This window comes from Haemaphysalis longicornis, unplaced genomic scaffold, assembly GCF_048455015.1.
Source record: "Haemaphysalis longicornis isolate Haplotype H1 unplaced genomic scaffold, Haemaphysalis longicornis Haplotype H1 scaffold_12, whole genome shotgun sequence".
NCBI lineage: Eukaryota > Metazoa > Arthropoda > Arachnida > Ixodida > Ixodidae > Haemaphysalis > Haemaphysalis longicornis.
In genome coordinates, this window is record NW_027526225.1 from 34227466 (window position 1) to 34240665 (window position 13200).

At 44.2% G+C, this 13200-nt stretch overlaps 1 protein-coding gene across 2 annotated transcripts in view; it reads right to left on the bottom strand.

Annotated features, from left to right (window-relative positions):
* LOC144162556 (uncharacterized) overlaps positions 1 to 13200 on the bottom strand; it is a 419428-nt gene that overhangs the window by 85791 nt on the left and 320437 nt on the right. The window contains exon 10 of one of the 2 annotated variants that reach the window (XM_077693146.1): positions 7424 to 7582. The exons of the other annotated variant lie outside the window; for it this stretch is intronic. Coding sequence (XP_077549272.1) covers positions 7424 to 7582 — 159 coding nt within the window. The remainder of the gene's footprint in view (positions 1 to 7423; positions 7583 to 13200) is intronic. 2 annotated transcript variants of the gene reach the window in all.

Sequence of the window (13200 nt, forward strand, 5' to 3'; positions counted from 1 at the left end):
CTGCGCGAACCGGGCTCTCTTGTTCCCCTTTGTTGAGTAAATGGAGTATTGACGCACTCGGCTACTGCCCCGGAGACCCGGCTGCAAGTACCACATGAACCCAAATTAGGTTTTTTTTATTTACTTGGTTAGTTAAGGGTTGCCGACTGGTTTTTGATTGCACTGCAAGGCGGCGATAGGGCAGTTTTCGCACGCGGTAAACTCCGTCGACGACGCTGGCTTTGCAGCGAGACGGGGCCCTCAACGCTACGCGTTAGAAGTTAAGAAGAATAACACAGAAAGTACGTGCAAAAGCTCAATGATTGTAGCAAGGCAAAAATAAACTTGACAAAATACGGAGGACGAAAACAACCCAAAAGCTAGAACCAATACAAACAAGACGAAACTGGCAGGGGGAAATGGGAGATAAAGAAAGAAGTAGAAACTTCAGCTAGCCGGTTGGTGGTGCTACAGTCATGAGAAATTTCACAAATCTAAGCAGTGAATTCAGCCAAATATTTATTATGATATTTGGCAAGTAAAATAAGAGGTTTTGGGGCAAATAAATTGATTTTGATAGTCGACAGTCGTTTGTACCTTTGCAAGGGTGGGAAAAAGAGGCACTCCAGAGCAAATTATTCACAACAGCGGTAGCTATCACCCAGAGCAGTGGGATAGAATTTGATACACGCACGTCAATGCAGGTGCAAACAAGAGAGACTAAATCTGCAGCGGTGGCTTCGGGTTTGATTATAACACCGACAATTTCTCCGCTTGCTTCGGGGAAGCCGTGCAAGAAGATACAAACGGAGGCCGCAATCGGTAACCAGGAAGCCGACGGTTTTTTGTCACGCGTGGCAGTGACATAACCTAGCGGCACATACGGAGCTGGGAAGGAAATTTATGATTCATCTCTGGTGAGCCTTAGCATGGTCGGCATGGACAGCCTCGCGTAGCTTTGGATTCATGCCAAACTGCTTGCCGTCCCCTTTCTCGATGAGGCTGCAGGCCGTCAAAAGCAGCCCTTCCAATAACAACGGTCTACGTAATTCCTTTTACGTTCCTTAGCTATCACTTCTTCATCTTAGTGTCAACCACGGCGGAATGGTAACACTTCCCTTCTGACTTCCTTTCAGGTCGTTAAATTCTTATGTACACACACACACACACACACACACACACACACACACACACACAAATATATATATATATATATATATACAGAGAGAGAGAGAGAGAGTTGCAAGAAACAGTTTTTTAGACACAGGTCAAATTTATGAAAAAAAAGGGGATATATATCGAAAAAGGAATGGTTTTTAACGTTTCGGCCGGAGGACCGGCCTTCGTCAGAATAGTCAGAATATATATATATATATATATATATATATATATATCAAGGTTGCAGTCGTCATTGCCAGTGCTATATGGCTTTTTTCGAAATATATAATAGGGCCGAATGACGTGTGCTTGTCACGTTTCTTTGATTCATTGATAAATAAGCGAAAATATAAGTCGAGAAAAAATCCGCCGTTTTCCGGGAGCGGGACTCGAACCCACATCTCCGCATAACCGGTGCGGTGCGTTAACCAATTACGCTATCCCCACAGCGGCTTCCCTCTCGACTTTAAAGCGGGGGTTTATATTTACAAGAGCTCTGAGGCCGGTCAACTAGCGCCGCCCCTCGACTACCGCGGGAGACGTAGAACGTCTTCTTTCCCAACGGCCGCCACGTAGAACGTGGTCGGAGGTCGGGGTTAGCAATTGGCATATCCGAACTGCTGGAGCCAGTGCCTCGTAATGCATGTAGCAGAACAGAGAGATACGGGACGAGGGACTCGGTAAAGATACATATCAAGGTTGCAGTCGTCATTGCCAGTGCTATATGGCTTTTTTCGAAATATATAATAGGGCCGAATGACGTGTGCTTGTCACGTTTCTTTGATTCATTGATAAATAAGCGAAAATATAAGTCGAGAAAAAATCCGCCGTTTTCCGGGAGCGGGACTCGAACCCACATCTCCGCATAACCGGTGCGGTGCGTTAACCAATTACGCTATCCCCACAGCGGCTTCCCTCTCGACTTTAAAGCGGGGGTTTATATTTACAAGAGCTCTGAGGCCGGTCAACTAGCGCCGCTATATATATATATATATATATATATATATATATATATATATATATATATATATATATATATATAGCAAATCACAACACAGGAAAGGAGGGGCTCGTTCAAATATAACAGCAATAAGGCTTGGCAGTCAAGAAAATCTCGGAAAGCAAAGGGGAGAATGTGGTAGGCAACAGAAACAAACAGATAAAGAATGCGGAAAGACAAAGAAAGTAGAAAAAATTGCCCGCTGGGTGGGATCCTCCCAACCGGTGGTTCCCCGTGTGGGATCCTCCCGAATGGCGGGCATTTTTCTCCGCTTTCTTTGTGTCTCCCACATTTTTTATCTTTCGTGAACCAACCGAATGTGTGAACCGAGCGTCTCGTGAAACAACCGACTGTGCGTCGGTTGGTTCACGAGACGCCGATGGACTGTACCGCCAGTTCTCCTGTGACGCAGACAGGGTGACAGAGTTTCTCTGGACAATGGGTTTGCCGGCTCTCTGTGCCATGAAGAAAGGGCAACACAAAAAGTCGCCGCACGTCCTGGAAAGGTAACTTGTATTGGACAAGTAGACTTGCCTCCGTCTGTAGAAGGAATTCTAAGCTGTGGGCCATGTTTTGTACTGAACCGGTAGAGAAGCCTGTGGGAATGCTCACGATTGTAAGAAAAGAGGCCGAAAGAGTTCACACAGAAAACAAAGAAAGCTGTATTGCATACGGCGTCGATTGCCCTAGTCTCAGAGAAGTAAGTGTAAAAAAACTAGCGCTAGCCCTGTGTGGTGTCTACGTTTGTCGCGTCTTTACCGCGCTACTTAACCATGTTTCACAGTTCGAACCAACTAGCCCACATTTACGCGTTGACAAGTGTTCCTACAGTCTATTAGCAAAGCAGTAGGATGGAGAGTTGGGCGAGTTGGTAAAGCGACATGATTGGTTTAAAACAGCGCGTTAAAACGTCATCACGAAGAAAAGAACCTTACAGGACGAGCGCCGGACAGGACGAGCGCTCGTCCTGTCCGGTTCTTTTTTTCGTGATCCCGTTTTAACGCGCTGTTTCCAACCAACTATAAACAATTACCTCACCTCAGCCAAACGCGACCAGCTCATCGATATTCTACAGCGTTTTCGCGAATCGTTCGGTTCCCAGTAGGTCACCTTGGGAGGCACGTCGACCGTCTACCACGAAATCGATACCAGCACCCACGCCCCACTACGGCAGCTGCCATATCGCGTGTCCCCCAAGGAGCGCCACGTGATCGACGAGCAAGTAGCAGATATGCTTACGCGCAACGTAATTCGGCCCTCTACTAGCCCGTGCGCCTCTACCGTGGCACTCGTAATGAATAAAGACGGGTCGGTCCTGTTCTTCGGAAATTACCGTCCCATGAACAAGATCACGCGTAAGAACACCTACCAGCTACCTCGTATCGATGATGCTTTAGACTGCTCACAGGGGACCGAGTTCTTCTCCTCACTGGGCTTGCGCTCTGACTAGTGGCAAGTGCCCATGGTCGATGCCGATAATTCAAAAACAACGCTCATTACACCCGATGAGCTTTACGAATCCAATGTGATGCCTTCCGGGCTTTGTAATGCGCCAGCAACCTTCGACGGAATGATGGACAATGTTCTACGTGGCCTCAATGGGAAAAGGGGAAAACATGTCTGTGTTATCTCAATGGCGTTGTCGTGTTTTCGCCAGATTTCAACCCGCACCTGGAGCGCCTTGCAAAAGCGTTGACGTGTCTTACTTCAGCTGGCGGGAAAGTAAACTTGAAGAAGTGTCGCTTTGCTGCTCAGAACGTAACAATCTTTGGCCACTTGGATTCCAAATACGCCATTCTTCCGGTCCCAGAAAAGATTCGTGCAGGTGCAGTTTCCAAAACCGACCACTCTGAAAGACCTGCAAAACTTTATTGGCCTCGGTTCCTATTTTGGCCGAATCGTCCCAAACTTTGCCATCATTATCGTCTCTCTGGCGCAGCTCCTCCTCGGAAACACGGCCATTACCGGCTGGTCTCTTTCTTGTAAAAAGGCATTGGTGGCTATGCGAAGCCTGCTGACCCCGCCACCAATACTGCGCCATTTTGATCCACTTGCACCTACCGAAGTGCACACTGACGCCAGTGGTGCCGGTATAGGCGCCGTTCTTACTCAGTGGGAAGCAGGCTTCCATGAATGCGTTGTTGCATACAACAGTCGCGCTCTGACATATAGGCGGAGCGAACGTATTCGTAACAGAGAAGGAATATTTGGCCATCATTTGGGCTATCAACAAATTTTATGCTTATCTCTGCGGTTGTCCATTAAACGTCATCACAGGTCACCGCGCTCTATGCTTGCTGTCCTCACTGCAAATGCCTTCCGGAAGACTCGGACGTTGGGCTTTTCGACTTCAATATTACGGTATTCGAGTCGTATATCGGTCCAGACGCAACCACAGTGACGCCGATGCTCTGTCTCCGTCACCCGTCGTGTCGGACACTGGTTGTCTGTTCAAAACAGACGCGCCGTGGCCTCTCTAGCCGTACATGATATGGCATTGAAACAGCGTAAAGATTCGAGGATTGCCACCGTCTTGCAGTACCTGTCAAGTCCATCAACAGTTCCAGCATCTCGGGCAATCCGTCGCCAGCCTTCGCACTGCGCAATACGCGACGTCCTGCTCTACCACCGGAATTACTCATCTGAAGACAGGAAGTTGGTACTCGTCATTCCTGGCTATTTGCGTTCCGACTTTTGATTTTACTACCACGCTTACGCACAGTCAGTGCGCCCACGCTGGACTGCTCCAAATGTGTCAGCGGCTCCGTTTGGGCTACTACTGGCGTGGGATGTACACATTTTGATCAAGTATACATCCGCTCATGCACAGAGTGTCAGTGTCGTAATTCTCCTTCCCAACATCCCACGGGCGCATTCCAGCGAATATCGTGCCCAGCGCGACCTTTTGACCGTGTTGGAATACACCTTAACGGTCCACTACCGTTGGATTAGTGTGGCAGTTGATCATGGGGCAAAATATGCGGAAACAGCTGGACTGTCCACTATGACTGCACGCGATGTCGCATCCTTCCTTCTTCAACGTTTTATCGTGCGGCACGGAGCGCCCAGGGAGCTGCCCAGCGATCGGGGACGAGTATTCTGGTCAGAAGTTGTGGAAGCGCTGCTCACTGAATGCCGCGTTGTCCACAGGAAGACTACGTCCGACCACCCGCAAATCAGAGGGATCACTGAACTTTTCAATCGTACCCCGGGCGACAAGCTTTGGGTATATGTTTCACGTGACCATTTGAACTGAGACTTTGTTTTTCGTTTTGTTCGTCACGTACGCGTAAATTACGGCCACGCCGACAACCGCAGGATCCTCACCATTATTTATGCTATACGGTCGTGAACCTTCCTGCCGACTTGACACCATCCTGCCTTACCGCACCCACATCTCGGAATGTGTTCCAGTCTCCGAAATTGCCGAGCAAGCCGAAGAGTTCCACCAACTGCCAGCTCCTTCATGGCAGCGGACCAAGGACATCAGCAGTCTCGCCACGACGACTCTAGTGGAACTCCGACTTACCCTGCTCGCTCTCTTGTGTGGCTATGAATACCATCCACTGCCACAGGGCTTTCAAGAAAACTTCATACTAATTACGAGGGTCCCTACCGAGTCGTCAAAGAAACGTCCCCCGTAAATTACACAGTCGAGGACGTCACTCCTAATACCTATCGTCGCTGTCGTGGCTGCGAGATGGTTCACGTTCAGCGTCTCAAGCCCTATTACGACCACCCATTGTCCCATCGCCTTGAGTCGCCAAGGATGGCTTCTTCTGTCCCCGAGGTGAGTGTAACAAAGATAGTGAGTGACTGTAAAAGCACCAGACCCGCCGAGCGGGTACGTGTCCAGCTGAAGTGCAGGCGGGCCTTCCGAGTGAAATCAATCCCCTAGTGGGGTACTTGTCGCACGTAGACACACAGCGGCAGCTCCATCGACAGTGCTTCTGCGCGAGATCTGCGCGCGGACCCTAGATATCATTTGGACCCAGAAACGGCCAGACCTCGTTGCTACATCTTACAAGCCCTGCCAAACAATTTAATTATAAAATATAATATGAACTCCCGTTGTGAGGAACTCGGTAAGACGAATTCTCGCTTGCGTTGAACAAAGTGGAAACATTTGTTTGGCGTTCCATAGCCAGAGGGTAACAACATCCGCTTAAGACGAAGAGCCTTAGACGTACTCTTCGGTTAGCAAGAACAACTTTCGGGGTGACCAGCACTGTTTGCGATTTTTGGTAGCGAACAGGGCACTCTTGGTGGGGTGCGGCGGGGTATTCACGTGACAAGAGGAAAAGAAAAAAGCACGTACAGGGCTTCGGGATACGGTTTTCTTTTGTTGTTTTTTTGGGGGTGTGGTGGCGCTGCCACGTCATAATGTTCATATTCCGCGGAGTTTCTTTATCAGTGAAAATAAATGACGACGAAATTGGTTCGCTGCTGAAAATGGTAGGCGGCGCTGCCAGGTGGTATTTTTCATATTTCGCGGGGTTTATTGATAAGTCAAAATAGCTGACTATCAATTAGTTGTCCGCTGAAAATACCGCAGGTAAATGCCTCTTGCGGGTACGTACAAGTGCATTATTGACACCTTAATGATTAAGGCAGTACTTCTCGGGTCAGATAATTGCTTACAGTATTTAGTTAAATCTGATTTACAGAAAAATTACCGGCCGCTACTCCACTGTACTGTAAACATTATGCGCAGGGATTTCTTCGAGTAGCGCCATTCACCCTTTTTGAAATCTTGGTGCTTGACAGCTGGGACACTCTGTATATATTACGCTTTGTTACTACAGTAGAAAATACTGTTTGGCTAAATGCGAGAGCTTTTGATTTGGCGATTTAACACTCCTGATCCTTTTGTAGGCTTTCATTCGTTTATGCACTTTTTACGAGCAAACAACGTAATCATTAACCATACATCTGGTATCTTGTACAAGATACAAGAAGGTAATTTACCACACCACTAACAAAGGGGGAGCAAGACCAGGCGCACAGAGGCGGAAACGGTCGCTCCGTATGCAATTTTGTACGGTTTTTTCCCGCTCTTGAAATTTGTCTAATAAACATGTACCACCTAATTCGTACCAGAGTCTTGCATCCTTAATGGCAAGCTTCGCCTTTGGGCATGTTCTTCGTTTGCATACACTGAGGGACTTTGTTTGTTGGCCATGTTCTTAGTTTGTATACACTGAAGGACTTTGTTTGGGACATTTTCATTGAATTGATCAGTTGTTTTCCCCTCCCCCATTTCTGAAGGAATGTGAAAGGACTCACTCTCGTTGCAGAATGGTCCGTGAAATCCCGTGCCGCAGGAGCAGCCGTAGGGGTCAGGGAGGCACATCAGAATTCCACGGCAAGACTTCACGTTTTTGTCCTGGTTGGTGTCTGAACACCGATGTTGGCATTCTCTGCCGAAATAGTCGTCTCCGCAGGCTGAAATAAAGAAACAAAGTAGAGTTATAACATCGACCAGGGTCATCCCAGGGTTCACCAATGGTGCTTCTAAGCTACTTCTGCTATTCATTCTGAGCGATGTCTTCTGAAGGAGCTCCCTCGCATCGTATCAGTCATGGGCTCTGCGGTCCATATTGCAGCCCAAGTTGCGGACAAGTTTATGAAAGCTGGCACGGTTGGTTCTATATCAGATTCGCATCTTGAAGAACTCTGGTTCTACATTACACCCGGTTTTGACTGTAAAATGCTGCCATTTCTTTTGCTCTCTATGTTACAGTACGGACTGTGTCATCCACCTTGTCCGTGGTTACCCAGCGTTAAGGACGCCTGTGCTCTGTGTTTTTCAGCAGAACAACGTGGCTGATAATGAAGCGGCCACTGAAAAAAACATTAAACTTATCCTTCGTTTCCACCGAAACCCAAAGAAGCATAAAATATTATTAGTGGGTATGTTCATACGAAGAAAGGACGCCTCGAGAGTATGTAAAATATTTCCAGCTGTGTGTCCGCGTGCACATAGGCGTTCGGCTGCGTCTTTGTATTCGTCCGGGATGCAAGAGGTGCAGCGGATTGAAAACAGGGAATATCCTACCTTCTGGTATTTAAAATGTCACCATTCACGTTTCCATTTCAGTGTCCCTCAGGAGAAAGGAAACAGGTTTCCACTGCTCAAGAGGGAGAACGACGTATCCTACTCGAATTTCCCTCATTCACCAACAGGGGTGTTTTTAAGCCAACAGTAGATACAGTGTGGAAGAGGAGTACTCTTATATGGAAGGAAGGGGGATAGAGAGGGAGGGAGGGTTTCGGGTGGCTTCAAGACAAAGTAAAACCTGCAGATATTACGGGAATTCTCTACTAATATGCAGCATTCTAATATCGCTTGTGTGGTGTTCGTTCTTTGCTGACGAATTTTTGTTTTTTGTGGATTCAGTCCGACCAATTACTCCCATCTACGCTTTTGTAACAAGTAAAGGTGTTGTTTCCACCAAACCTGCCTTTTCCTGTAAATGAAGGACGTTACACGGTTCGCCATTCCCTCTGTTTTTTCTCCTTTTCTTATCTTTTGGTTTCCAGAAGTTTGTCGGGCCTATTATCCCTATTTAGGCTATTATAACAGTTAATCGAGTTATTTCTGCCATAACTGAATTTTTGTGGAAATCCAGGGTGTTACATATCCGCCATTTTAACTATTATGTTTCTATTTTTTATTTCTTGCTTTTTCTAACTGCTGTTCGACAAATAATCTCCCTTCACGCTATTTGGACTATGAAAAGTGGAAATTCTGCGAAATCTGATTTTTTTTTGGTAATGCAGGCGTTAACCGGTTCGCGATTTCGCTCATTTTTTTCTATTTTTCAGATATATTGTTTTTTACAGTTTGTTCCATCATTTGTCCTGATTGACGGCATTATAACGAATAATGGTGGAACTTCCGCCGCGAAGTCGGCATTTTTTCGGAGATTGAGGGTGTTGACTGTTCGCCTTTTTCTCTCATTTTTGTACCATTTTTCATATTTTTTGCTTTTTCAGGATTCTCTCCGAATAATTATGTTCGTTTATGCTATTATAACGATTAAGGGTGGGCTCAAACATCTGCACTATTGTGGAAAGGCAGGCGTTACACGGTTTTTGATTTTTCTATTTTTCAATTTTTTATACCTTGTTGTTCCGAATTCTGTCCCACCAATTTTCTCCATTCGCGTTATTACCGCAATTAAAGGTCAAAATTCTCCGAATTCTATATTTTTGTTTAATGCAGGGTGTTACAAGGCTGCTATTTTACTATGTTTTTTTTATTTTTTGGATTTTCAAGATTTTGTATAACGAGTCATGTACATTTACGCTATTATAACGTATAAATGTAGACTCCAGTGAAATCCGCATTTTTGTAGAAACGTAGGACGTTACTCGGTTCGCCATTATCGCTAATTTTTTCTGTTTTTTTCATATTTTTGGTTTTCCAAAATTTTATCTCACAATTTATGACTGCTTGCGACAGTTTGCGGGAAGAATGTTACAAATGTGATCAGACCCAAAACACGTTTGAGCAGGAGGTCGCGGGTTTGATTCCCGGCCGCGGCAGCCGCTTTTCTGATGGAGGCGAAAAGCAAAAGCACCCTTGTGTACGAGATTTCGGCGCACGTTAAGGATCCGCAGGTGGTCAAAATTAATCCGGAACCCTCCACAACGGTGCGCCTCATCGCCTCCGTTGCGTCGGCACGTTAAAAACTACAATCAATCAATCAACAAGACACGTTTATTCTAAAACCGAAATGAAGTCCATCCTTTTATGACATGACATTGAATATCTATATTAAAATATATATACCTAAAATGCCTCACTTATCAATATGTATTATGTGATAAAACTGTTATACGAAAGCCCATGTAATTTACGTTTCTCAGTAATTGTGTGTTATTGAGTGAAATGTTGACACATTATATTAGATTATTGATACTAAATGCCCTGTTTGCCAACTGTGTGTAGGTGCAGAGGTCCTTGTGTGGCTGTAAAGCATTTAGACTCTGCTCCCGTTCCTGTAAAGGCTCAGGACAAATCAATTATTTCCTGTTCTTCTTCTATTTACTCTATTATAACCATTAAAGGTGGAATTTCCGCAAAAACTACATTTTGTTTGGAATTGAAGGGCGTAAATCGGTTAGCCTGTATCGCTATTTTTTCTGTTTTTTTTTATTTTTGGGTTTTCAAAACTCTTTCCAACCAATAATCACTATTCCCTGTACTAAAACAGTTGAAGGTGTAACACCCGCGAAATCTGCATTTTTGTGGCAATGTCGGGTGTTGCATGATCTTGCTGTGGGTGTACTCGGCAAAGAATGCAACGCGTTAGGACCTAAACAGATTACTAGCTTTCGCCGCTACAACACACTCCCATCGAGTATTCGCCCAGGAATGATGGTTTCTCACCGGGAAAAGTGGCAGCTCACGCGGCTGCACGGGATTCACTCACATATATGCGCTGCTTCCCCCTGGGCGACAACAGCCATTGCGGCCTTGTTATCCCCAGCACTGAATATCATTAGATAAAAAAGACAGAAAACCTCTTTCGGAAATATCACTCCGCACGGATTTCTTGCTTGGCTTTCTGAACTTTATTTATCCGCAGAAGTCTCTTTGAATAAATACATTGGCAACACCACCTAATATTGGTAATCATTCAAAAAATTATACTCCCATCTAGCAAAACACAAATGCTCTCACTGCCTCGATACCCACCGAAGCTGACCTTCACCACATCATCTGGTTTTGCCCCAAATTGACATCATATTCACACTTCCTACAGATGACCCGTTAATTCCTATAGGTCCTCATTTTGTCGGCGCGCCTCGCTTACACTGATCGCTCTATTCTCCACAGATAGTGACCTTTTACGAGAAGTGTAGAGCTGCGAGCCTGCTCCCAACGTCAACCCAGCCCACGCGTACTGAACACCAACCTCTTCGAAGAACACATCAAGGTATTAATGCGCAGCATTCTTTGCCGACTACCCTCACAGCCAGCACCGTGTAACGCCCTGCATTTCTACAAAAAATGCAGATTACGCGGAACTTTCTTTTTGAAGTGTTATATTAGCGCAAATAAAAGTAATTGGTCGGATCGAATTTTGAAAACCTTTGAATAAGAAAAGAAGAACGAGAACAGTGAAAATGGTGAAACGCGTAGCGCCCTGCATATCCACAAAAATGCAGATTTCGCGGAAGTTCCGCCTTTAATCATTATAATAGCGTTAATGAAGGGATTTCATTGAACAGAACGATTAACAAACAAAAAATAAGAAAATACAAAAAGATAGCGAAAATGATGAACAGTGTAAATCCTATCATTTACGCAAAATGCAGATTCCCAGGAAGTTTTACCTTTAATCGTGAGAACCGCATAAATGGAGATAATTGGTCGAGCAGAATTGCAAAAAAACAAAAAAATAAGAACAATACAAAAGAATAGCGAAAATGTCCAACCGTGTAGCCATTCATTTACACTAAATGAAGATTTCGAGGAAGTTCCACCTTTAATTGTTGTATATATGCATATGAAGATAATTGGTTGAACAGGATTTTGAAAAACCGAAAACGAGAAAAATAGAAAAAGATAGCGCGAACGGCGAACCGTGTAGTACCCTTCATTTTCAAAAAAATGCGGATTTGGCAGAAGTAACACCTTTAATACTTATAATAGCGTAAATGGACATAATTGGTGAGCCAGAAGTTTTAAAAGCTAAACGTAAGAAATAAATATAGAAAACAGGGTTAATGTCAAACTGTGTAATGTTTTGCGTTTCCACAAAAATTCAGATACTGCGGAACTTCCACTTCAATTGTTACAATAGCGTAAATTGAGATAATTAACAGCAATGAATTTAAAAAAGCAGAAAATGAGAAAAATGCGAAAACAGTGAAAATAACAAACCTCGTAACGACTTGCATTTCGCAAAGGCTGATTTCGCGGAAGTACAAACTTCAATCGTTATAATAGCGCTAAATGGGTATAAATGGTGGGGCCGAATTTCGAAAAACAAGAAATTAACAAAAAAAGAAAGAAAGCAGGGAAAATGAGAAACCGTGTAACGCCTTGCTTTTCCAAAGATGCAGGCTTCGCGAAAGTTCCACCTTCAATTGTTTTATTCGCGTAAATCAAGGACAAGGACAAAGGTGGACAAAGGTGGAGATCGACAAAGGACAAAGGTGGAGATCGAGCAGAAGTTTGAAAAGCAAAAAAAATATACAAAATTATTACGAAAATGGTGAACCCTGTAACACCCTTCATTTTAACAAACACGCCGATTTGGTCGAAGTAACACCTTCAATCATTATAATAACCTAAATGGAGGTAAATGGTGGGGCACAGTTTTGAAAAACCAAGAATGAGGAAAGAAGAGAGAAAACAGTGAAAATGCCGAACCCTCTAACTCGCTGCATTTCCACTAAGGCACAAATTGCGGAAGCTTCACGTTTAATTGTTAAATTAACGTAAATGGAGATAACTGGTCGGACAGAGTTTTGAAAAAAAAAATGCAGAAAAAGGACAGATAGGAGCAACACTCGAAATAGCGAACTGTGCAACGCCTTGAATTTACAGAAAAATATAGATTTCCAGAAATTTTCACCTTTAATCGGTTTATTAGTGTAAATGGAGTCTAATAGTAGAAACAAATATTAAAAACCAAAAATAACAAAAATACAAAAAGTTACCAAAAAAGGGAAACCGTGTAATGCCCTACATTAACAGATTTTGCGGAAGTTTCACCTTTAACGGTTATGGTAGCGTGAATTTAGATTATCGATCGAACGCAATTTTAAAACCCTAAATAAGAAAAATAGAAAAATGAGTGAAAGTGGCAAGGCATCTAACGCCCTGCATTTCCATAAAAACAGAAACTTAGCCCACATAACACTGTTATCGTTATAATAGGGTAAACAGAGATAATGGGTTGGACAGAATTTTGTTAAACAAAAATACGAAAAAAAAGAAATAACAAAAATGGCGAACAATAGAACAACCTTCTGTTACGCAAAAATTCAGATCTGGCGAATGTAACACCTGTAACCATTCTAATAACGTAGATGGAGATACT